Genomic DNA, 22,500 nt, shown 5'->3' with positions numbered 1-22,500 from the left:
CTGCTTGTTCAAGATGATATCTCTCCCGACAGGTCTGGAATTATGCTGAATAACCAACATCTACTTTCTTTATCTCTCTCTCTCTCTCTCTCTCTCTCTCTCTCTCTCTCTCTCTCTCTCTCTCTCTCTCTCTCTCTCTCTCTCTCTCTGTCTCTGTCTCTGTCTCTGTCTCTGTCTCTGTCTCTGTCTCTGTCTCTGTCTCTGTCTCTGTCTCTGTCTCTGTCTCTCTCTCTCTCTCTCTCTCTCTCTCTCTCTCTCTTCTTATTCTTTCTGTTTAATCTGCCCATCTGTCCTCTGTCTGAGTGGCCCTCCCCAGGTCTTTCGTTTTTCTCTCTCTCTCCACTCTTGCTCTCTCCAAACCGCTCTTTCCTTATCTGTCAAATGTTTTGATTACACACCATTTCCAATTTGTGATGTTTATTTTGCTGCCCACGTAATATGAGGAGAATGCTGCTGATAATATCCTGGCAATGCAAAGTACATTTTGCAAAGTTACGGAAAAAAAGTTTCAATAAGGTTGTTCTGATCTTGTTAAAGACACTGTTCTTCTCTCTCCAGAATGAAATATCTGTGGACTGGCCATATGTGTGCCTTTGCTGCCTATGGCGTGTGTGGCAAGGAGCTGTGGTCCCTCTGCCTTAACATGATTCACTGTAACACTAAAACAAAGGTAAAGGCAACAGCTCCGACCCCTAAGGTTTCTTTTACAGAAGCATGAGCACAGTACCTGTTAGCAGGTTCTGCATTCCACCATGAGATGGTCCAGTCCTACACTGAGGCAGTAGGAACACGTTGGAATGGTAGCTCGCTTATACTGTGCTGGGCAGTTACAAACTCATCCAGTAGGTGGCAATGTGGTAACAACCAACTAACACCAACATGTCTGTACAGAGAAACTAAATATCACAACGGATTGTAATGCTCACCCTGGTAATTTTCTCTCTCGTTTTGCAGCTGAGGCTGATCAGGTACACGCTTCCACTTGTCATTCTGTGTTTTCTATATTACAAGGTGAGACATTTGCCTTGCTATTTCATCACAATTTGCAGTACAATATTTTCTCACCCACAGAGATTGCAGTAACTGTGAACTGAATTGGAGTTAAAAATGGAAGCAGCAACCGGCTGGTGACTAGTGTGTTAAGGACTTTGGCTCTCTCTATCAACTGTACAGAGACATTGGCAGTCACTGGGATGTGTTTGGTTTATATGGAAGTGATTATTGTGAGCTGATGTGTTTCTGTGGAGTTTGGTTATTTAGAGTCGTTTTCTTCATGCCGTTTCTCTGTAGTTCTGGCCCAAACTGATGACGGAAGTATCAGAACTGAGAGAATTCTACGACCCTGACACCGTTGAGCTGATGACCTGGATTAGGTATAAAACCCGATGTGTTTCTGCTTTAAATGTGCGCACATACGCAGACGTACACGCACGCGTGCGTAGATGTCAAAACAAACGCGAATCAGGTTCGCTTTTGTTCCACAGATCCAAGTTCCACCGTCGTTGCCTGTGACTGCATGTGTTTATGTGAAATGTAGATTTGGTGAGCTTGTGGCGCATGAATAAGTAATGGAGGTCTGGAGAGAACCCAGCTGTTGGCAGTGGTTCAGCCCGTGGCTCAGGCCCCAGTGGTAGGGTTTTATCAAGCCAATCAGTCCTGATGTGATCGAAGATGGAGGGGAATTTGGCGTGGCTCCTTGGCTCTGAGAGAGACTGACTTGGGAGGACAGACCTTAAAAAGACTCTGTGAAATAACACAGGCTCTCTGCCTCGAGAGAAAATCCAATTTGCTCGGAGGATTAGCGTGTCGAGTTACCTTCACTGGTGCTAGCGCATTAAGCCTCTTGCCATGTGCTAATTACATTTAACATGAAAGAGTTAAGCAGTGATCGTGTTTCATGAAACTCGGGCATAGCAAAGCTGATCTTCTTTGTAGATTATCACAAATTCAGAGGGAATGTGAGCAAAAAAAACAGGAAAAATATATTTCTGTCTCATTCACAGTATTTACATGAAGTACTTATTGGTTTGTAATGGTAATCTTGCCGGGGAATGTACTTGAACGTACCATATATCCATGGGCGCTTTTTAAAAATAGTTACATTGTAACAAATCTGAAGAGTTCAGGAGATTTAATCAAGAGACATTAAGGAGAGAAGAAGAAGCAACACAGCGTACAGCTCCTGAATACTGATGTACTCCTGCTGAAACATCAATACATTCGTGGGCATCACGGTTTGTCTAGCAGCTCTTCTGGCAGCCTGGACTGGACTTCCTTGATGAAACTGGTTTGCTGACGGTTTCTTTTTTAAAGCCGAGTCTGTAGTTGTGAGTCCCTCCAGCTGCCTCATGCCAGATGCACATTCAGAAGTCCGTGGTAGCTCGCCATTGTGTGTGAATATGCTTGATAATTTCTCTCTCTTGACTTTGCTGGTTCCTCGCTTGATGGTGCCCTTTTTAAGTTGTGCAGGTGCCTTGTCATTACCGTCTTGGACAGCGTTGTGAGGCACCGTCATGTTTTTAGATTGATTTATTTCACCTTTATTTAACCAGGTAGGCAAGTTGAGAACAAGTTCTCATTTACAATTGCGACCTGGGCAAGATAAAGCAAAGCAGTTCGACAGATACAACGACACAGAGTTACACATGGAGTAAAACAAACATACAGTCAATAATACAGTATAAACAAGTCTACAATGTGAGCAAATCAGGTGAGAAGGGAGGTAAAGGCAAAAAGGCCATGGTGACAAAGTAAATACAATATAGCAAGTAAAACACTGGAATGGTAGTTTTGCAATGGAAGAATGTGCAAAGTAGAAATAAAAATAATGGGGTGCAAAGGAGCAAAATAAATAAATAAATTAAATACAGTTGGGAAAGAGGTAGTTGTTTTGGCTAAATTATAGGTGGGCTATGTACAGGTGCAGTAATCTGTAAGATGCTCTGACAGTTGGTGCTTAAAGCTAGTGAGGAAGATAAGTGTTTCCAGTTTCAGAGATTTTTGTAGTTCGTTCCAGTCATTGGCAGCAGAGAACTGGAAGGAGAGGCGGCCAAAGAAAGAATTGGTTTTGGGGGTCATCACAGACACCCTTATCATTTAGAGCATTGGCTGCCATGAAAGTTAATTTCCCCCCTTTTGTTCGGTGGTTAATATTGTCAGGCCATCCTTTGATTCTGGAAAGCTGCGTTATTTCAGAATGTTGCCTTGTTTTTGAGTAATGAAGACAAATGACGCTTTTGTTTTCCCAGGGAAACTTCTGTAGCTGTAAGAGCGGCTGTGATTTCGGTTCACTACTGGAACAAAGAGGACGTTTTCACGCTGTAAACTGTGGATTTCTTCGTGTCTTTTCACACTCGTATCCTCGACTTTCATCTCTGTGCTAATTGTCGTTCTGTCAGCTTGACTTTTCTCTTCCTTATAATTTGTCCAAATTAGAAGTTTTCCCCTTATTATACATAGTCTCCAGAGGATGTCAGTAGCAGTAAGTAAAACTCTGTCTATCCTCGTATGAACCACATTTATTCCCCTCCTCAGGATATAATCGATAGAAAGCTTGTATCTTCGCCCACTGTGAAATTGCTTATAATGAAATTTTGCCAACCCTCCCTCTCTCAACCGATCAGTCAGTCAATCAATCATCATCACCCTCCACTCAGTCTCCGAACTCTGTGGCGGTTGAATTGGCCATTATAGTGGCTGGTTGGTGTAACAGCCGATATCTGTGGTGATCCGTCTCTTCTAGCTGGGAGCAGAGCAGATCGGCCAGTCAGATAGGATGAGCAGAGCTGTAGGATCTTAGGATGGACATGACAGGCCCATCTCTGTTTCTATCTCCATCTCTGCCGTACCTGAGCTCCCTACAAATCCCAGCCGTTAGCATCTTGGAGCTGTTAGCATCCCCCTCCCTCCCGTACCTGCCTCTCTTGGACTCGTGCTGTGTAGACATTACTAGGCTATCCTCCTCCTCCAGTCTCTGATTGGTAGACACTGAAACTTTCCACCTATCTGTTCTCTCTCTGCCCGGCAGCACTGCCACTTTAAAGTGTGCATCAACAGGTGTACAATGATGTTAATTTACTGCATGACATAGTCCCACCTCTGCATGTAGCAGAAGTAACGCACAGGCACATTCATGCATACCAATTTCACGCTTAGTCACCATCCGTGTCCTCCTCCACCCACTATTAACCACATTAATACGTTTTTGTAATGTCACCGGGGCGGCAGGCATTTTGCTACCAGAATACACATCTGAAATGAACTAGAAATCAGCTGAGGTCTGAGGAATCCCACTTGAGTATGCAGTAATTAAACGCACACTCCCCCCGGAGAGGAGGAAGTGACCCGGAAGAGCATGTCAGAGGTCAGCCCCATCACCTCATCACACACAGCCCAGGGTTGCCTGGCGATTAGCCCCGCAAGCTGCTGATGTTCCTAGTGGGGGGGGGGGGGGGGGGGGTCTCAGTCTATCCCCCTTTTTTTTCTGTAATGTGGATTTGAACGGCAAATCAAGGTGAGGAATGGAGGAAATAATAGCTGCTGTGGAAAAGGATCCGCTATGATCTCTTACCGAGTTAGAGAGTGATTTGATTTCCTTTTCTAATATAGATAATACAATGGCTCCTCCGCCAGGGAATGAAACTGAAATAATTTAATTCACGGAATTAAACTGAAATAATTCAATTCTACCCGCGCGTGTGTTTGAGCAAACACTTTCTTGTGCTCTTTTGTGCCGTTCTCGACTGCCTGAACAACAGCTCGACAGGTGGTTCTCAACCAAATATGCGCACACACTGTGCTGCTTGTTTCTGCTTGAAATGACCTGATTCCTCAGTTGTTACCAACAATTACCACCAATATAATTGTTACTGGAAATTGGTGCTGTGAGTGGAAACTCTGTGGTAACAACAAGGCTCTACTTAGTCAGGCTCTCTAGGCTGTACTAATGTAAAACATTCCACACTGAGCTTCGTCCTTCCTGTGAGTCCTCACTCACCACCTCTCTCTAGAAACGCCTGGAGAGAGATTCCTCTGCGAAAGAAAGATAAACATGCTTTATTTGTCCGAGGTCAATGTTCTGTTCCGAGCAACCTTAGAAGGCTGTCCTTTCACTAGCCTTAGAATCTCTCCTTGAAATTGTTCCTCTGCAAAACGTTCAGCTGGCGTGTACAGTATTTGTTCTTTTAATAAAAAACAGTGTCATTGTAGCTGTGAAGAAGAAAAGCATTTTACGTCTGCAAAAGTTATTGTAAAAGAACTCGATGGCATTGAGTAAAGAATACCTGCAGTGTGCAAGTACAGCCATCAGTATTGTACTAGCCTGCTACTGAGTCACGATTAACCAACCGCAATTCCCATTTTGCTTAATGCACAAAGGCAGCGGCTCTACAGCATGTTAACATCTTCTGTGGTGGATAATGCTCGCACGCGTCATGGCCCGCCGTGTAGCATACAGCAGGGTAAACGCGGATATTTTCTTCCTTCGTCTTCCAGCTCGAAGACCCCCAAGAAGGCGGTGTTTGCTGGCAGCATGCAGCTGCTGGCTGGGATCAAACTGTGCACAGGGAGAGTCCTGACTAACCACCCACACTATGAAGACCGAGCTCTGAGAGAGAGGACCAAACAGGTAAAACAAAACCCCCCTTTTTTTTAAATCCTTTTCCTACTTCTATACTTAAAAAAAAAAGTATGTCTACATAAGACCTGACCTGAGAGGAGAGTAACATAAAGAAAACGGCACACCTGTAAATATGTGATGACCAAGGTTTTGGGGGTCAATTCCATTTAAAATGTCAGTCCAACCTGGGAATTAAACTGTCCACGTGGAAAAGAAAAGGGCCGTGTTCAAGTCGTCTCCACACTCAGAAGGCATGACCCTCACTCGGGTGATGATGCTATCAAGGAGAGGACACCACTTCCGTATACCTGTGCTGTGATATTAGCATGGAGGGGACGTTGACCGCGGCCGGGGAAATGGAGTCCCATAAACCTCCGCATGAGAGCATGCTATCAGTCACTTATATTTCCTGTCTGGCTTTCCCCTCAGTTTAACAGAAGCATGCGACTTTAAACAGCCAGGCATTTGTCAGATGTATAGATGAATTGTGGTGGTGTGAACCGTCGCTAAAGCTCGTTAGACAGTGCAGCGCGTGGGGCTAGGTGAGGGGGAGGCAGGCAGACAGGGGAGGAGATGGTGCACACGGCTGCTGAGTGGCTGGGTACAGAGCGTTCTGCCACTCTGTGGGTGGTGCTCTACGGCGTGTGATGCTGTGCCGTGCGGCGGTGCCTCACGAAGCTCTGCAGGCAGAGCTCTGACTAATGAAGCTCTGCAGCTGTGGGAGGGAGAGGAGAGGGGAGGGGAGGGCTCGCACCTCAGGTTCGGGGGCTCTGGCTCTGCCTGGGGGACGTGAGCGGAATGCTCCCTCCACACCACCCTGCTGTGCGTCTGTCAGCCCCCAGCACCACAGAGGGGTCAGCCCCCAGCACCACAGAGGGGTCAGCCCCCAGCACCACAGAGGGGTCAGCCCCCAGCACCACAGAGGGGTCAGCCCCCAGCACCACAGAGGGGTCAGCCCCCAGCACCACAGAGGGGTCAGCCCCCAGCACCACAGAGGGGTCAGCCCCCAGCACCACAGAGGGGTCAGCCCCCAGCACCACAGAGGGGTCAGCCCCCAGCACCACAGAGGGGTCAGCCCCCAGCACCACAGAGGGGTCAGCCCCCAGCACCACAGAGGGGTCAGCCCCCAGCACCAGCACAGCCCACTGTTAACACTCATCACAAGGTCTCTCATAACCAACTCTCTATCAATAAGTCATGCCTGCCTATATGTGTGTCTGTGTCTATCTGAGCCCTGTGTTGTGCTGTGTTGTCCTCCATGTTTACAGGTGTGTGTGTGTGTGTGTGTGTGTGTGTATTATCCCCTGGGTGTGTTTCTCTCCTGGTCGTTTCAGGTGTATCAGATCTACGCCCAGCAATCCCCAGAGGAGGTCCACGGGATCCTGCGTGCGGCGGGGGCTGATTTCGTGGTGATGGAGGACAGCATCTGCTACGAGAGGAGGCATGGCCGGGGCTGCAGGCTCCGAGACCTGCTGGATCTGGCCAACGGACATGTAGGTGTCGTTTCTGGCAGGGGTTGGGATTCTGCGACGTGATGCCAGCTCTTTCACGAATGTATGAGTGTTTTGATGTGCGTTTGTTTGAACAGGAGGTCGATTGTTTTTGTTAAAATATATTTTTTTGAGAGCTGATAGGAGGAATATTGATTGGATTGCTTCAGTGTGAGAGAACGGGAGTGCGGGATAGATTCTTTGGGTGTTTGTGAGATTGGGAGGTAAGGGCTGTTTTGGGGCGTGTGTGTGTTTTGCATGTGCTCTCTCTAAATCACATGTTGTCCGTCAGCCTCTGTCAATCATAGACACATCAAAGTATGATTGCTTTGAAAGGGCTCAATTACAGGCAGCATCGGGTCTGGAGATTCATCCTCCTCTGATCTGCGTATCACCGCTGGTTGAAAGATGTATTTTCTCTCCTCCCGCTTTTGATGCAAGGAATAAATGAGTCACTGGTTATTTGGGTTTCTGGAGGCATGTTTGCCTTGTATACCGTCTCATCCTTCCTGAGTGGTGAATGTGGGGTTAGTAATGTTTCACTGCATGTGAACCCCACATCCACATCGCGTAGTGATTGGCGCAACTCAGAAATCTTTATTGAGAGAATCACAAAAACATATGATTTTTGTTGTTGTTGTCAATTATTGAATTCCCTGGATCCTTGTGGTACAAATCTCACTCAAGGGTACTATTTGAATGCATCTAATGTGTTTTTGGATTAGATCATGGATGGCCCTGGGGACAATGACCCAGACTTGGTCCACTCTACCCACCCTCGCTTCTGTGAGTCCATCAAGACAGACGGCCCTGCCTACACCGCCCTCTTCACCCGCGTTTTCCAAAACAAGACCTTCCACGTATACAAGCTGAAGAGGGGCAAGAAGAGAGCCAAGGCCGACAGAGAGCCAGTGGCCATGGAGGATAAAACCCAGTAATAAGGCCCTGGGGACCCCATAAACAACCCCCGCCCACCCATATCCAGCAGCTCCCCAGTCTCCGTCTCAGCCTCCTGCTCCCTTCCATGTTGATAACCTGACGACTGCTCTGTGCTCTCTGGTCTACTCGACTTCATCTGGAACCATGGCTACACTCTCCCTCCCTCCTTCCATCCCTCCCTGCGCCACGGCAGCCAGAGGCAGGTAATCACGGCCGGCTGACACGGCGCTGATTTGAGCAGCGTCTGATTGTGGCGGGCGAGCAGATGAGCACATGCATATCAAACCAGGGCTTTGTGTCAGGAAGCTCATGTTTAAACAGGAGAGGAGGGATGACGGCACATCACAACAACATTCACGGCTCTCTCTCTCTTTCACCCAGACTGAAGGCAGAGCAGACAAGAAAGAGGAGAGGGACCTTTGAGAGGGAGCTGATTGAAAGCTAGAGCAGTGGGGGTAATTATTGCGAGGACCAGTCTGGTCTCTTTGGTGGCTGGGGCTGCAGCCTGACTGCACAGCTGCACCCTGTGCCATTTCCTTGTTTTTAAACCGTGCCATGGCTCGTCTCCACTTGTTAATGAGGACTCCTCTTTTGATACTCTCTCACAGAAACACAAAAGTTCTGCATAAGTTGTCAGTTGCGGTGTATCAAGGGGAAGTGGCATTCTCATTGTAATGCATAACAGTCCTATCAATGTGAAGAGGATTTGCTTGTTCATTCCGTTGCATTGAAATTGGATGTTTAATTTAGGAGTTGGCCAATAATACATTTTACGAGGGAGAAGTAATTTCATTATGTTTGCCTAATAAGTGACTACTAATGTAATGTTTTTGAGCATTGACATTCTTCATTTTCATATTTATTAATAATTCAGTTGAGATGCATTGGTCATTTAAACCGACAGTATTTTTTTTAAATGAGCAAATGCTCGAGCAAATCATGTATTAACTGTGTCTATTCGATCCCAACTCAGCACCACAGAATCATACAGTGTTATGTAGAAGGGCTGCATTGTCGGTGAACCATGACCACTGGTCAATGTTGAATGAGGTGAATGGTTAACATATTCAGGGCAACTGGTCTATGTAGGACAGGCTAACATACCGTGGGTATCAGAGGTATTCAACGCCTTGGATTTTGTTTCACGTTGGTGGGCTACAAAGTGGGATTGAAATAGATTTAATTGTCATTTTCTCGTCATGGATTTACACAAAATACACAACGTCGAAGTGAAAATAATTTAAAGAATAAAATGTATACAGATGACTAAACATTAAAATGACTCAAATAAAGTTGTTGAATATAAGTATGCAACCCCTTTGTTTAGGCATGGCTAAATTAGTTAGTTGGTAAACATTTGGCTTAACAAATCACAAGTTACATGGGAAATAATAGGGGTTGACATTAGTTTTGAAAGGCTACCCCGTCCTCTGTCCCCCATACAAGGTCCCTCAGTCAATAATTGAATTTCAAGCACAGATTCAACTACAAAGACCAGAGGGGTATACAATGACGCAAGCTACAGGAGATCTACTCAGGGTTTTCTAAAGCTAGCCAGCTTCAGTTACTTTCCCATTCCAGCTCAGGCTTCATCCGTACTACCACGGGGGATATTGCTTGTCCGTCTACCAAACTGCGTGTGCATGTTGCACGTGGCTCGTCAAACACCAGGCTTTTCGTTAAGACTGCGTGTGCATGTTGCACGTGGCTCGTCAAACACCAGGCTTTTCATTGAGACTGCGTGTGCATGTTGCACGTGGCTCGTCAAACACCAGGCTTTTCATTGAGACTGCGTGTGCATGTTGCACGTGGCTCGTCAAACACCAGGCTTTTCATTGAGACTGCGTGTGCATGTTGCACGTGGCTCGTCAAACACCAGGCTTTTCATTGAGACTGCGTGTGCATGTTGCACGTGGCTCGTCAAACACCAGGCTTTTCATTGAGACTGCGTGTGCATGTTGCACGTGGCTCGTCAAACACCAGGCTTTTCATTGAGACTGCGTGTGCATGTTGCACGTGGCTCGTCAAACACCAGGCTTTTCATTGAGACTGCGTGTGCATGTGGCTCGTCAAACACCAGGCTTTTCATTGAGACTGCGTGTGCATGTTGCACGTGGCTCGTCAAACACCAGGCTTTTCATTGAGACTGCGTGTGCATGTTGCACGTGGCTCGTCAATGTGACCATGTTAAAATACCTATTTGGATAGTCCCATCTGTAGATGCTCTACAAACGTTCATACTGTCAATATGCTATCAAGGTCAAACTATCTGTTGATAAGGGTTATGTTGCGGTTAGGGTCATGTTGCGGTTAGGGTCATGTTGCGGTTAAGGTAATGTTGCGGTTAGGGTCATGTTGTGGTTAGGGTTATGTTGCTGTTAGGGTTATGTTGCTGTTAAGGTCATGTTGCTGTTAGGGTCATGTTGCGGTTAGGGTCATGTTGCGGTTAGGGTCATGTTGCGGTTAGGGTCATGTTGCGGTTAGGGTCATGTTGCGGTTAGGGTCATGTTGCGGTTAGGTCATGTTGCGGTTAGGGTCATGTTTAGAATAAGGGTTAGGGTTAGTAGATAGTTAGTTGAAATTTTACAGATGCTGTACAGACGACCCACCCGAAACACGGCAAAGCCTTATGTTTGAGGCAAATCCAACACAACTCATCACTGAGTAACTGTATCATTATTTTCATCACGGTATGGGCATGCTGGACATTGGCAAAGACTGGGGAGTTTTTCAGGATAAAAATAAATGAGATTAAGCTAAGCACAGGCAAAATCCTAGAGGACAAACCTGCTTCAGTCTGCTTTACACCAGACCCTGGGTGAGGAATTCACCTTTCAGCAGGACAATAACCTACAACACAAGGTTGAATATACACTGGAGTTGCTTACCAAGAAGACAGTGAATGTTCCTGAGTGGCCAAGTTAGTTTTGGCTTAAATCTGCTTGAATCTATGGCAAGACTTTAAAATTGCTGACTAGCCATGATCACCAACATCTTGACAGAGCTTGAACAATTTACTGTAGAAAATAATAATTTTCAAAAATCGAGGTGTGCAGAGCTCTTAGAGACTTACTCCAAGAAGACTCACAGCCATAATACTTATCTAATCAAGGTATAAAAAAATATATATATACAGTTGATGTCGGAAGTTTACATACACCATAGCCAAATACATTTAAACCCAGTTTTTCACAATTACTGACATTTAATCCTAGTAAAAATGCCCTGTCTTTGGTCAGTTAGGATCACCACTTTATTTTAAGAATGTCAAATGTCAGAATAATAGTAGAGAGAATGATTTATTTCAGTTTTTTTTTATTTCATCACATTCCCAGTGGGTCAGAAGTTTACATACACTCAATTAGTATTTGGTAGCATTGCCTTTTAAATTGTTAAACTTGGGTCAAACGTCTCGGGTAGCCTGTCCCATTCCTACAGACAGAGCTGGTGTAACTGAGTCAAGTTTGTAGGCTTCCTTGCTCGCACACACTTTTTCAGTTCTAACCACAAATGTTCTATAGGATTGAGGTCAGGGCTTTGTGATGGCCACTCCAATACCTTGACTTTGTTGCCCTTAAGCCATTTTGCCACAACCTTGGAAGTACGCTTGGGGTCATTGTCCATTTGGAAGACCCATTTGCGACCAAGTTTTAACTTCCTGACTGATGTCTTGAGATGTTGCTTCAATATATCAACATCATTTTCTTTCCTCATGATGCCATCTATTTTGTGAAGTGCACCAGTCCCTCCTGCAGCAAAGCACCCCCACAACATAATGCTGCCACCCCCGTGATTCACGGTTGGGATAAGGTTCTTCGGCTTGCAAGCCTCCCCCTTTTTCCTCCAAACATAATGATGGTCATTATGGCCAAACAGTTCTATTTTTGTTTCATCAGACCAGGGGACATTTCTCCAAAAAGTACAATCTTTGTCCCCATGTGCAGTTGCAAACCGTAGTCTGGCTTTTTTTATGGCAGTTTTGGAGCAGTGGTTTCTTCCTTGCTGAGCGGCCTTTCAGGTTATGTCGATATAGGACTCTTTTTACTGTGGATAAAGATATTTTGTACCTGCTTCCTGCAGCATCTTCACAAGGCCCTTTGCTGTTCTGGGATTGATTTGTACTTTTCACACGAAAGTACATTAATCTCTAAGAGACAGAACACGTCTCATTCCTGAGCAGTATGACGGCTGCGTGGTCCCATGATGTTTATGCTTGCGTACTATTATTTGTACAGATGAACGTGGTACCTTCAGACGTTTGGAAATTGCTCCCAAAGATGAACCAGACTTGTGGTGGCCTACACGTTTTTTTTTCTGAGGTCTTGGCTGATTTATTTTGATTTTCCTATGATGTCAAGCAAAGAGGCACTGAGTTTGAAGGTAGGCCTTGAAATACATCCACAGGTACATCTCCAAATTTGGTCAATTAGCCTATCAGAAGTTTCTAAAGTCATGACATCATTTTCTGGAATTTTCCATGCTCTGTAATTATAAGTGAAATAACCAGTCTGTGAACAACTGTTGGAGAAATTACTTGTGTCATGCACAAAGTAGATGTTCTAACAGACTTGCCAAAACTATAGTTGTTAACAAGAAATTTGTGGAGTGTTTTAAAAAAGAGTTTTAATGACTCCAACCTAACTGTATGTAAACTTCAAGTGTGTGTGTGTATATATATATATATATATATATATGTATGTGTATATATATGTATATATGTATATATATGTATATATATATATAAAATTATTTTTTGACAGTATTTTGTGTAGATAAAAAAATAAAATAATTGAATCCCACTTTGTAACACAATAAAATGTGAAGAAATCCAAGCAGGGTGAATACCTGTGATATGTAGTCTAAATCCTGATGTAAACAAATTCAGATGTAACAGGGAAATGTCAAATGATTCAATACTGTAAATAGTTAATGTGTGTTATTTTATTGCATATTGGCAATGTGGATTACATCATGGTATTATTTAAATAGTTAACAACTTTAGAGTATGGAAGTGCCTTCAAAGTTGTTCATCTCTGTGTTGATGTAAAATGTGTCTGTTATTGAACCTAACAGTTGCTTATAGAGCTGTAAAAGGAAATAAATAATGTTTACACTTCATTTTCATTGTTGTATTTTGCATGATTTAAGCTTCATGTCAATTTGAGAGAGTTTACAGGGCCAAATCTTGCAGGGGGTTTAAATATCAAATAGGCATCATTTTGGGGATTGAATGCAGACTGATTACATGAATGTTTCCAATATTCTGTCGACCGTATCAGATTTTGTACCATCTGGAAGTCATGATGACAATTTTCCATGGCCCAGTCTTCATTACTTAACACTGTGTTTAATCTAGAAGACACACTCTGCTAATCTGGCGTTTTGTGATATTTCCTCTCCTATTGTTCTGCGTCTGTCTGTTCACCCAGTAAATGGGTTGGTTCTGTTTGACGTGCCAGTGGAGAAATTGCACTAGTTGGGGTAGCATATCATGTTTCATGATGTTTCATCTTCCTTGTGAATGCAGTTGACCATTGATCAGTGTTCCATTTTCTCATCGAAAGGGACTTTTGTTTTCTGTGTTGCTTTGTATGAGGGGGGGAAAAAATGTTTTCACATGTGAGCTTCTGCTGTCACCATTCTTTTGATGTTCACACCAAATAAAATCATTGCAAGACAATCTCCATCATTGCATTTATTCAAAGTCCAAAAACAATATATCTTGCTTGAGGCTTTCACTTTCTTTCCTAGTCCTGTATTCCATAAACCTCATCAACTAGATTCAGCTGCGGGATGTTTGTTTTTTTCTTGAGTGGAGGCAGGAACGTAATGACAAATAATTTGTCAATTGCAAATTGACCGTAAGAAGCCCAAACCGATATATTTCAAACCTTGTATACATTTGTATACGATCAGAGACTCTATTATGCGTGGGGATACTTGGGAATAGATTTCCAAAATTAAAATAATTTGGAGCTGATTTCCTGGTGTTCTTATAGTTTTTTTAAATGTAAAACAATGACATTTATGCTCTGAAAACTTGGAGTGCAAAAATAAAACCACACGCGGGCCAAATTCAGCCTGTGGACCACCATTTGGGGAACGCTGCTATAAACTCACATCATGCTTAATGCAAACAATCAGGAAAATCACTGATTTCAAATAAATTAATCTTTTATTGAGAAAAAAGATTGATGCAAATACAAAACACCAAGATATCTATATTCAAAGCCGGTCATGATAATGATAAAAAAAAAAAAGATAAGTTCACTTTTTCTTAAAGAAGCAGTACGTGATCCATAGTTCTTCCATTGACACATTAAAAAAGCAATGACTTTATCTTCCTATATACACATGAGGTAAAAACATAAAATTCCACAATATGTTTGTATCCATTAGACAATGTTGAAGCCATTTATGATACAAATGAAAGTAGAATCTTTTCTCTGCAACCCAGAGAGAAATCCTGTGAATCCCAAACACAATCTTCACATTTTAATCATTATTTTTTACTAGCTCCTCTATAAGCCAGGTTCCTGGCCAACCGTGCTCGGAGGATGAATCAAAACTCCATCCCTTGAGGAGCTTTTGATGCCTATGAAAAAGCATTGCATTGCGGCAGCGTTCCGTTCCCTCACCTCCCTGTCCTATTTTAAACTCACGTTCTTGCTGCCTTCAGAAAATTGGCACGTTTGAAATCCGTAATCAGAATGTCGACTTCTCAATCGACTTTTAAAACTGCCATGATCCTTTGGTTTACAGCATGACAGCTCCGCCATCAACTCCCATTAGGATTAGTGCGCTGATGTGTTTTAAACACACTCCTACCCTTTACTGTTGTACCGTCACGCTCAACATGCAGCGTTTCTGCACTGATTCGTTTTTTTTTTTTTTAAGTAAATCAAAATAATGAGAAGCTAGTGTGCTGATGCTACCTTGAAATACATGAAATACAATGTTGGTGTTTAGTCTATCGCAGAGGAAGGTAACATTACTTATTTATTTCATTTGCTGTGCAACAAACCATTTCCTCTACTCCCCATGGAGCTTCACAGCTCCTCACACAAGCACATTTAACTCAGAGTCCCGGAGGTGCTTTGAATCAGCACAAACCTTCCCTCCTTTCCACTCTTCCTCCCTTCTGCATTCTTTGGCTAATTTCACCTCCACTCTCCACTCCTCTCTCAAAGCAGAGGCGAACAACACAAATGCAGTGAACGCTGGCTTCTGAAGGGTTTTTAGTTTGGGCAGATTGGTCCTGGTTTATATGATAGGGTGGAACTGTTTGTGGGGGCATCATCCTCCAGCTTTGGGGAAGATAAATAGCTGAAGCCCACTGGGTGAGATCCTTCATGTGAATAACCATGTAGCTGGGTCATTTCCCTTTGATCGTTCAATCTGCTGGGCTCATACTATTTACTGTGAACGCCCCCCCCCTTTAACACAACTGGTAAACACTCCCTTCCAGACATATATCAGTGAACACAGTCAACTATAGCTGCCTCCACTATCACAACGCCATGGCAACAGCAGCGATGGTCAGAGGGTGTCCACTGTCAATTCTATAGGAGGCTTCGGCGCGACCCTCTCTGCACTTTTTTCACCTTGGACCGCCATTCACGATGAATTTGTCATTTGTATTCATAGCATGGTCCTCTGCTGCAATGGTGGTGTTCAGAAGGTTTGGTATTCCTGAGAAAGAAGGTTAAAGCTGAGAAACAGAAAAGGCCCTTTCCTCAGCTCCTCTGTCCTTTCCTTTTCTTCTCTCCGGCTTGATTTCTGAGCTCTCTTCCTCCGGTGAATATAAATGAATGGAGGGGCGAGTGAAGTGAATAGAAAACCAAATCAAGGAAGGAGAAGTTTAGGATATAACATACGAGCACAACTGTTAACTGTGACTGCACACCCAGCAAAGAGATTTTGGAAAGAGAGCCCACTGGAAGGCCACAGAAAAAACTATTCCTGTATCAAATGTCTAAGCAGTTTTTCAAAACACTGATGTATCACAGACATAGAGAACAGAATATGGTATATCAAGGGCCAAAAGGTGCGAGGCAATCCTCGCAATTCATTTCACTGACAAATATAATAACATTTTCCCCCGAATTATTCTCAACAGCAAGCCACTGCAATAGGTCTGTGTGCCATGTAAGTGCCATAATTAATCTGTCCATGTCATTGATTGGCAGCTCCCATTATCCAGTGAACAGTGAGTCTCAGCTATAGGCCTGGTTAGGTTAACATCAGTCCCAGCCTCAGCCTCGCTCTAGGCCCGTTTAGAGAAAAAACCCTGTGGAGAACAAGTCACTCCCAGAGGAGAGAGGCCAAGCTCTCCATCAGTCTCTCTCTCTCCTTCCTGAACTTCTCTCTCTCCTCCTATTCTTCCAATTAGTTTCCTGTAGCTCTGTAGTTTCCTGCTGTTTGGTGGTCTCTGCAGCACGGTAGCTTGGTCTGTCTCCCTCAGCGTTCAGAGGTCGCTGGCCTCGGTCTTCTCGTAGAGGGCTTTGAGTTTCTCGAAACGTGGGCCCCAATCCTTCAGGGAGTCTTGGCCCCTAGCCGTGTCCTCCTCCAGCCCGGCTGAGCTGAAGGAGCTGAGAGACCCGGCCAGCGAGCCTCCCCCCTCCGTGGAGAACACCTGCAGGGAGTCGAAGGGGGCTGACTCTGGGGCCTGGTCAGCGTCCCGGATGATCTCACACAGGTAGCGGGCCAGGTCCTGGCTGGAGAAGGACAGGCTCTTTCTGGCCAGCAGGAGGGGCCTGCTCTGGCCCTGGGCGAGGGACCTGGTGGGGGGCACATCCCTCCGCAGGGTGGTGGTGAAGGAGGAAGGGGCGGTGCTGGCGCCCAACCTGCTAAGAGTGTCTGTTGGTGCTGGGTGCTGTTGGTGCTGGGTGTGGGGGTGGTGATGTTGGTGGATGGCCCTGGTTCGGCTGTACTGGACAGACTGGGCCGGACTGGGCTGGAGAGACTTCTGTAGTTCGGCCATATCATATGCATTCTACACGTACACACACACGCACACACGCACACACACACACACACACAGAGGGAGAGAGGATGGAACGTCAAAATAGAGAATGGAAAGGAGGAACAAATGGACAGATGGAGCAATAGAGAGTATTTCGTATTTTATTAGCATCCCCATTAGCTGTTGCCAAGGCAGCAGCTTCTCTTCCTGGGATTCAAACAAGTTAAACATCACATCATAGAGTGTGATGGTGAGAAGAGGAGAAAAAAAGAGCAGAGCTTCCTCTGCATATGCTCTACCTGTCTACATTTACACTCTGTCTTCATTTTCTCCCTTAGTGAACAAAATCCAGATTAATTCTCTGCTAGTGGAGAGGTGACAGACTGTATTAGCCGAATACACTAAGTAATCTGAGGGAATGTGAAGGGGACGAGGGGAGTGTTTCACTTCAACAGAGCACAGGGAAATATTGGACGAGGGCTAGAGAACATCCATTTTTATATAACACACAATCACTTCAGCATTCATTTGATTCAGGCGAGACTGATTCACCCTCGTTACCACGGCAGCGCTTCACTCTGGAGAGATGGAAGCCTGGGCCCTGGAGGAAAAGAGGATGGAGGAATGGTAGAGTGGAGGAGTAAATGACACACGGGCGGGTGTGCTCTGTAATTGATTACCTCAAATAAAATGTTATTTGTCATATGCTCCGAATATAACAGGTGGAGACCTTACTCACAAGCCCTTAACCAACAATGCAGTTCAAGAAATATTTATTGAATTTAAAGGAAAACATTGTTCTAAAATCAAAAAGTAACACAAGAAAATTAAATAACAATAACAAGACTATATATAGGGGGTACTGGTACCAAGTCAATGTACAGGTTAGTCGAGGTCATTTGTAAAGTGGCTATGCATAGATAAACAGCGAGTAGCAGCAGTGTAAAAACAAGGAGGGGTTCAACGTAAATAGTCCGGTGGCCACTTGATTAATTGTTCAGCAGTTTTATGGCAGTTTTATGGCAGTTTTATGGCAGGCTCTCACATCTAAAGATCCACCAGAGGACCTCTTAAAGGATTTCAGCATCACTAAGCATCTGATCATCACGTTATGTGTCACTGTCACAGTGTCTCCTGACCCCTCCTGTCTCAGCCTCCAGTATTTATGCTGCAGTAGTTTATGTGTTGAGGGGCTAGGGTCAGTTTGTTATATCTGGAGTACTTCTCCTGTCCTATCCGGTGTCCTGTGTGAATTTGTATGCTCTCTCTAATTCTCTCTTTCTCTCTTTCTGTCTTTCTCTCTGAGGAGGACCTGAGCCCTAGGACCATGCCTCAGGACTACCTGACATGATGACTCCTTGCTGTCCCCAGTCCACCTGGCCGTGCTGCTCCAGTTTCAACTGTTCTGCCTGTGATTATTATTATTTGACCATGCTAGTCATTTATGAACATTTGAACATCGTGGCCATGTTCTGTTATAATCTCTACCCGGCACAGCCAGAAGAGGACTGGCCACCCCACATAGCCTGGTTCCTCTCTAGGTTTCTTCCTAGGTTTTGGCCTTTCTAGGGAGTTTTTCCTAGGCACCGTGCTTCTACATCTGCATTGCTTGCTGTTTGGGGTTTTAGGCAGGGTTTCTGTACAGCACTTTGAGATATCAGCTGATGTACGAAGGGCTATATAAATACATTTGATTTGATTTGATTGATCGTGTGTAAGGAGTTCATGAATATTCAAACACTCCACTAGTGTCTTTTTAGTTGGAGGTGAACCAGAGTGAGAAGGTGTTACAATGGCATGGTGGGGAAGAGGAGTGTGCTTGAGCTAGTGTGGTACCCATAATGCCTAGCCTCGAATCCAACCTGAATTGTTTCACTTCACAAACTCAGTCTGGAACTGCGTTCAGTGAAACCGTTTGTGACAAGGGACAAAAAGGCACTGCATCACATTGTGCGTTAGTGTATAGGAGCCATAGATGTGTTCGCGCTTACCTGGTCCTCCTCTCCTCCTCCTTCCTCATCGTAGTTGAGCACGTTCTCTCTAATGTCCTCCCAGCCATCATGGTGAGCTGACACGTGGTAAACGCCCTCCTTTAGGCCCTTGTAGCTGCGCCAGCGGGTGTACAGGAAGATGCCCAGCAGCAGCACTAGGGGGCGCCGGAGAGCACAGAAGGAGGAAGAGGCAGACGCACACAGAGAGAGAGAAAGTTCCTAGTTCAGTTTGATTAGAAGTGACTGCGTGAACTGTTTCCACTGCGTTGATTTGACATTGCATTATCAGCATGATGGCTGTGCTGAGAGGCCTGACAGGTGGAGTGCTGGCTGACTGCTGGGACAGCTACTCAATAAGGTCTCTCTCTGCAGAGTTGCAAATGGTGTTCTCAAAATCAATCCTCCCCTATAGACTGCTGTGACCTTTAGAGTATATTATCTACCCATACAGTTCTTCTCCATAAATCTCTCTATACTCTACCCCTCCCTCCCCCTTCCGTCACACCTTATTTGACTCAACCTCTCAGCTTTGATCATTCCTCAGATTTCTTCCTCTCTCTCTCTCTCTCTCTCTCTCTCTCTCTCTCTCTCTCTCTCTCTCTCTCTCTCTCTCTCTCTCTCTCTCTCTCTCCCTCCTCTCCCTCCTTCGGTTCCTTCAAATTCCTTTTTCTCTATCCCTCTCTCCCTCTCAATTGCCCTTATTTGTTTTGGTTCTCTGTGTTGATTGTTGTGTGCTCACCTATCATTAGTTTGATAAGGTGTCACTTAGCAAGGGGACCGGGGCGACAGGGTGAGACAGATCGAATTGAAATCTCCCAATTATCAGGGCAATCTCTGAGTGAACTCTCCCTCTTCAGAAGTGAGGTTCTGGTACCGGCAAAAAGAAATCCATATCAATTTACGAACACAATGTTCACCCTCCTATGTTCACAAGCAAATCAAGTTGCTTTTTAGAGGGCTTTGTAGCGCTGGGTCTATTGCACAGGAATATGCAATCCCATGTCTGTCTGTTACTCTATCACTCCTGTGAAATGTTGCAATTGTCTTCAGACAAGACATGTTCATCTAGGTGATGCGTTTCTGTTCCCAGGACATGTTCATCTAGATGAGGTGTTCAAAAAGCCTCAGAGATTGACACGTTTCTGTTCTCAGGACATGTTCATCTAGGTGAGGTGTTCAAAAAGCCTCGGAGATTGACGCGTTTCTGTTCTCAGGACATGTTCATCTAGGTGAGGTGTTCAAAAAGCCTCGGAGATTGACGCGTTTCTGTTCTCAGGACATGTTCATCTAGGTGAGGTGTTCAAAAAGCCTTCGGAGATTGACGCGTTTCTGTTCTCAGGACATGTTCATCTAGGTGAGGTGTTCAAAAAGCCTCAGAGATTGACACGTTTCTGTTCTCAGGACATGTTCATCTAGGTGAGGTGTTCAAAAAGCCTCGGAGATTGACACGTTTCTGTTCTCAGGACATGTTCATCGAGGTGAGGTGTTCAAAAAGCCTCAGAGATTGACGCGTTTCTGTTCTCAGGACATGTTCATCTAGGTGAGGTGTTCAAAAAGCCTCGGAGATTGACGCGTTTCTGTTCTCAGGACATGTTCATCTAGGTGAGGTGTTCAAAAAGCCTCGGAGATTGACGCGTTTCTGTTCTCAGGACATGTTCATCTAGGTGAGGTGTTCAAAAAGCCTCGGAGATTGACGCGTTTCTGTTCTCAGGACATGTTCATCTAGGTGAGGTGTTCAAAAAGCCTCGGAGATTGACGCGTTTCTGTTCTCAGGACATGTTCATCTAGGTGAGGTGTTCATAAAGCCTCGGAGATTGACGCGTTTCTGTTCTCAGGACATGTTCATCTAGGTGAGGTGTTCAAAAAGCCTCAGAGATTGACGAGTTTCTGTTCTCAGGACAAGTTCATCTAGGTGAGGTGTTCAAAAAGCCTCGGAGATTGACACGTTTCTGTTCTCAGGACATGTTCATCTAGTTGAGGTGTTCAAAAAGCCTCGGAGATTGACGCGTTTCTGTTCTCAGGACATGTTCATCTAGGTGAGGTGTTCAAAAAGCCTCGGAGATTGACGCGTTTCTGTTCTCAGGACATGTTCTTCTAGGTGAGGTGTTCTAAAAGCCTCGGAGATTGACACGTTTCTGTTCTCAGGACATGTTCATCTAGTTGAGGTGTTCAAAAAGCCTCGGAGATTGACGCGTTTCTGTTCTCAGGACATGTTCATCTAGGTGAGGTGTTCAAAAAGCCTCAGAGATTGACGCGTTTCTGTTCTCAGGACATGTTCATTACATTTAAGTCATTTAGCAGACGCTCTTATCCAGATCCTCATCTACGCTCTTATCCTATCCTCATCTAGGTGAGGTGTTCTAAAAGCCTCGGAGATTGACGCGTTTCTGTTCTCAGGACATGTTCATCTAGGTGAGGTGTTCAAAAAGCCTCGGAGATTGACGCATTTCTGTTCTCAGGACATGTTCATCTAGGTGAGGTGTTCAAAAATCCTCGGAGATTGACGCGTTTCTGTTCTCAGGACATGTTCATCTAGGTGAGGTGTTCAAAAATCCTCGGAGATTGACTCGTTTCTGTTCTCAGGTGTGGGAATAGGCTGCATGTCAAGTTGTGTGATATATGTCTCCAACTCTGAAACACAGTGTTTGTCTATGACGGTCTGCCAAAACCTGGAATGAGAGTGTTGTGTGACGAAGAGAAAGGTTTCTCTGAAGTTAGTTCAGGTCAGCTCTCATAGAGACTTCCCTATTTGGGTTGTGTGTCTTCAAAAGCCCTCTGTGATTTAGAAATGTGTGTCTGTTCTCTCCAGGAGTGGAACTGTTGCTCTGATTACCAAGCAGAGGAGGTCTGAGTGGCTGGCTAGCTGCAGTCTGCCTCCACACCTTTTTTTCCCCTCTCTCCTCCTCTCCTCCAAAAACCCTACCAAAGCCTGCACTATCGATTGCATCACCCAACTAATGACTTCACACGCTTCTCCGTAACCATAAGATAGACAACATGCATCCCAGTGTCTAACACACACCACCATCTATACCAGGTTATGGAATATCACTCAAGGTGATTGATTCTGTCTGTACCACTCTCATTTTTTAAAAATCATATAGACACTGTAACTGGCATGTGCATCATGCTGAGTCCTGTGATGCATTTATTTGGAGTTTTTAAAAAAAGCAATCTCACTGAAGAATTTGTTTGTTTTTCTGCACAACTTGGGGACTTTTTGAGTGGAAAAAAGTAGCAATTTTACTAGTCAGGAAATACCAATTTATAAGACAAGTGTATAATTCCACCAGGAGCAAAGCATACTGTTTTGCATACCGCATGGCAAAATACTGAAAGAGTTACATTTCGGATTTCAGCACTAATGCCTATTGTGTAACGATAGCTCGATTCTGTATACAGTAATGCATGAGGACAGTATATACTGTGGACTTTTCTTAGGTCAGACCCATATGAATGTGGATAAAGGAAGAAAAGCCTGTTTTCCCTCTCTCCTCT

General features: G+C 44.7%; 2 protein-coding genes across 5 annotated transcripts in view; one reads left to right on the top strand and one right to left on the bottom strand.

The window, feature by feature from the left end:
• The window catches only part of LOC124035837 (probable C-mannosyltransferase DPY19L3), a 39,647-nt gene extending 29,544 nt beyond the window's left edge, over positions 1-10,103 (top strand). For all 4 annotated transcript variants that reach the window (XM_046349620.1, XM_046349622.1, XM_046349621.1 and 1 more), the window contains 6 exons: positions 559-670; positions 955-1,011; positions 1,291-1,373; positions 5,494-5,626; positions 6,952-7,110; positions 7,833-10,103. In XM_046349620.1, coding sequence (XP_046205576.1) covers positions 559-670; positions 955-1,011; positions 1,291-1,373; positions 5,494-5,626; positions 6,952-7,110; positions 7,833-8,045 — 757 coding nt within the window. In that variant the 3' untranslated portion in view covers positions 8,046-10,103. The remainder of the gene's footprint in view (positions 1-558; positions 671-954; positions 1,012-1,290; positions 1,374-5,493; positions 5,627-6,951; positions 7,111-7,832) is intronic.
• A 3,792-nt stretch (positions 10,104-13,895) lies between these two features.
• si:ch211-186j3.6 (neural-cadherin) overlaps positions 13,896-22,500 on the bottom strand; it is a 252,531-nt gene continuing 243,926 nt past the window's right edge. The window contains exons 32-33 of the mRNA XM_046349618.1: positions 19,003-19,157; positions 13,896-17,041 (exon numbers count right to left, since the gene is read on the bottom strand). Of these exons, the coding sequence (XP_046205574.1) occupies positions 16,514-17,041; positions 19,003-19,157 (683 nt within the window). The 3' untranslated portion in view covers positions 13,896-16,513. The remainder of the gene's footprint in view (positions 17,042-19,002; positions 19,158-22,500) is intronic.

This window comes from Oncorhynchus gorbuscha, linkage group LG05, assembly GCF_021184085.1.
Source record: "Oncorhynchus gorbuscha isolate QuinsamMale2020 ecotype Even-year linkage group LG05, OgorEven_v1.0, whole genome shotgun sequence".
Taxonomy (NCBI): domain Eukaryota; kingdom Metazoa; phylum Chordata; class Actinopteri; order Salmoniformes; family Salmonidae; genus Oncorhynchus; species Oncorhynchus gorbuscha.
The sequence above is the reverse complement of the archived record's forward strand: the minus strand, read 5'-3'. Positions and strand labels throughout refer to the sequence as shown.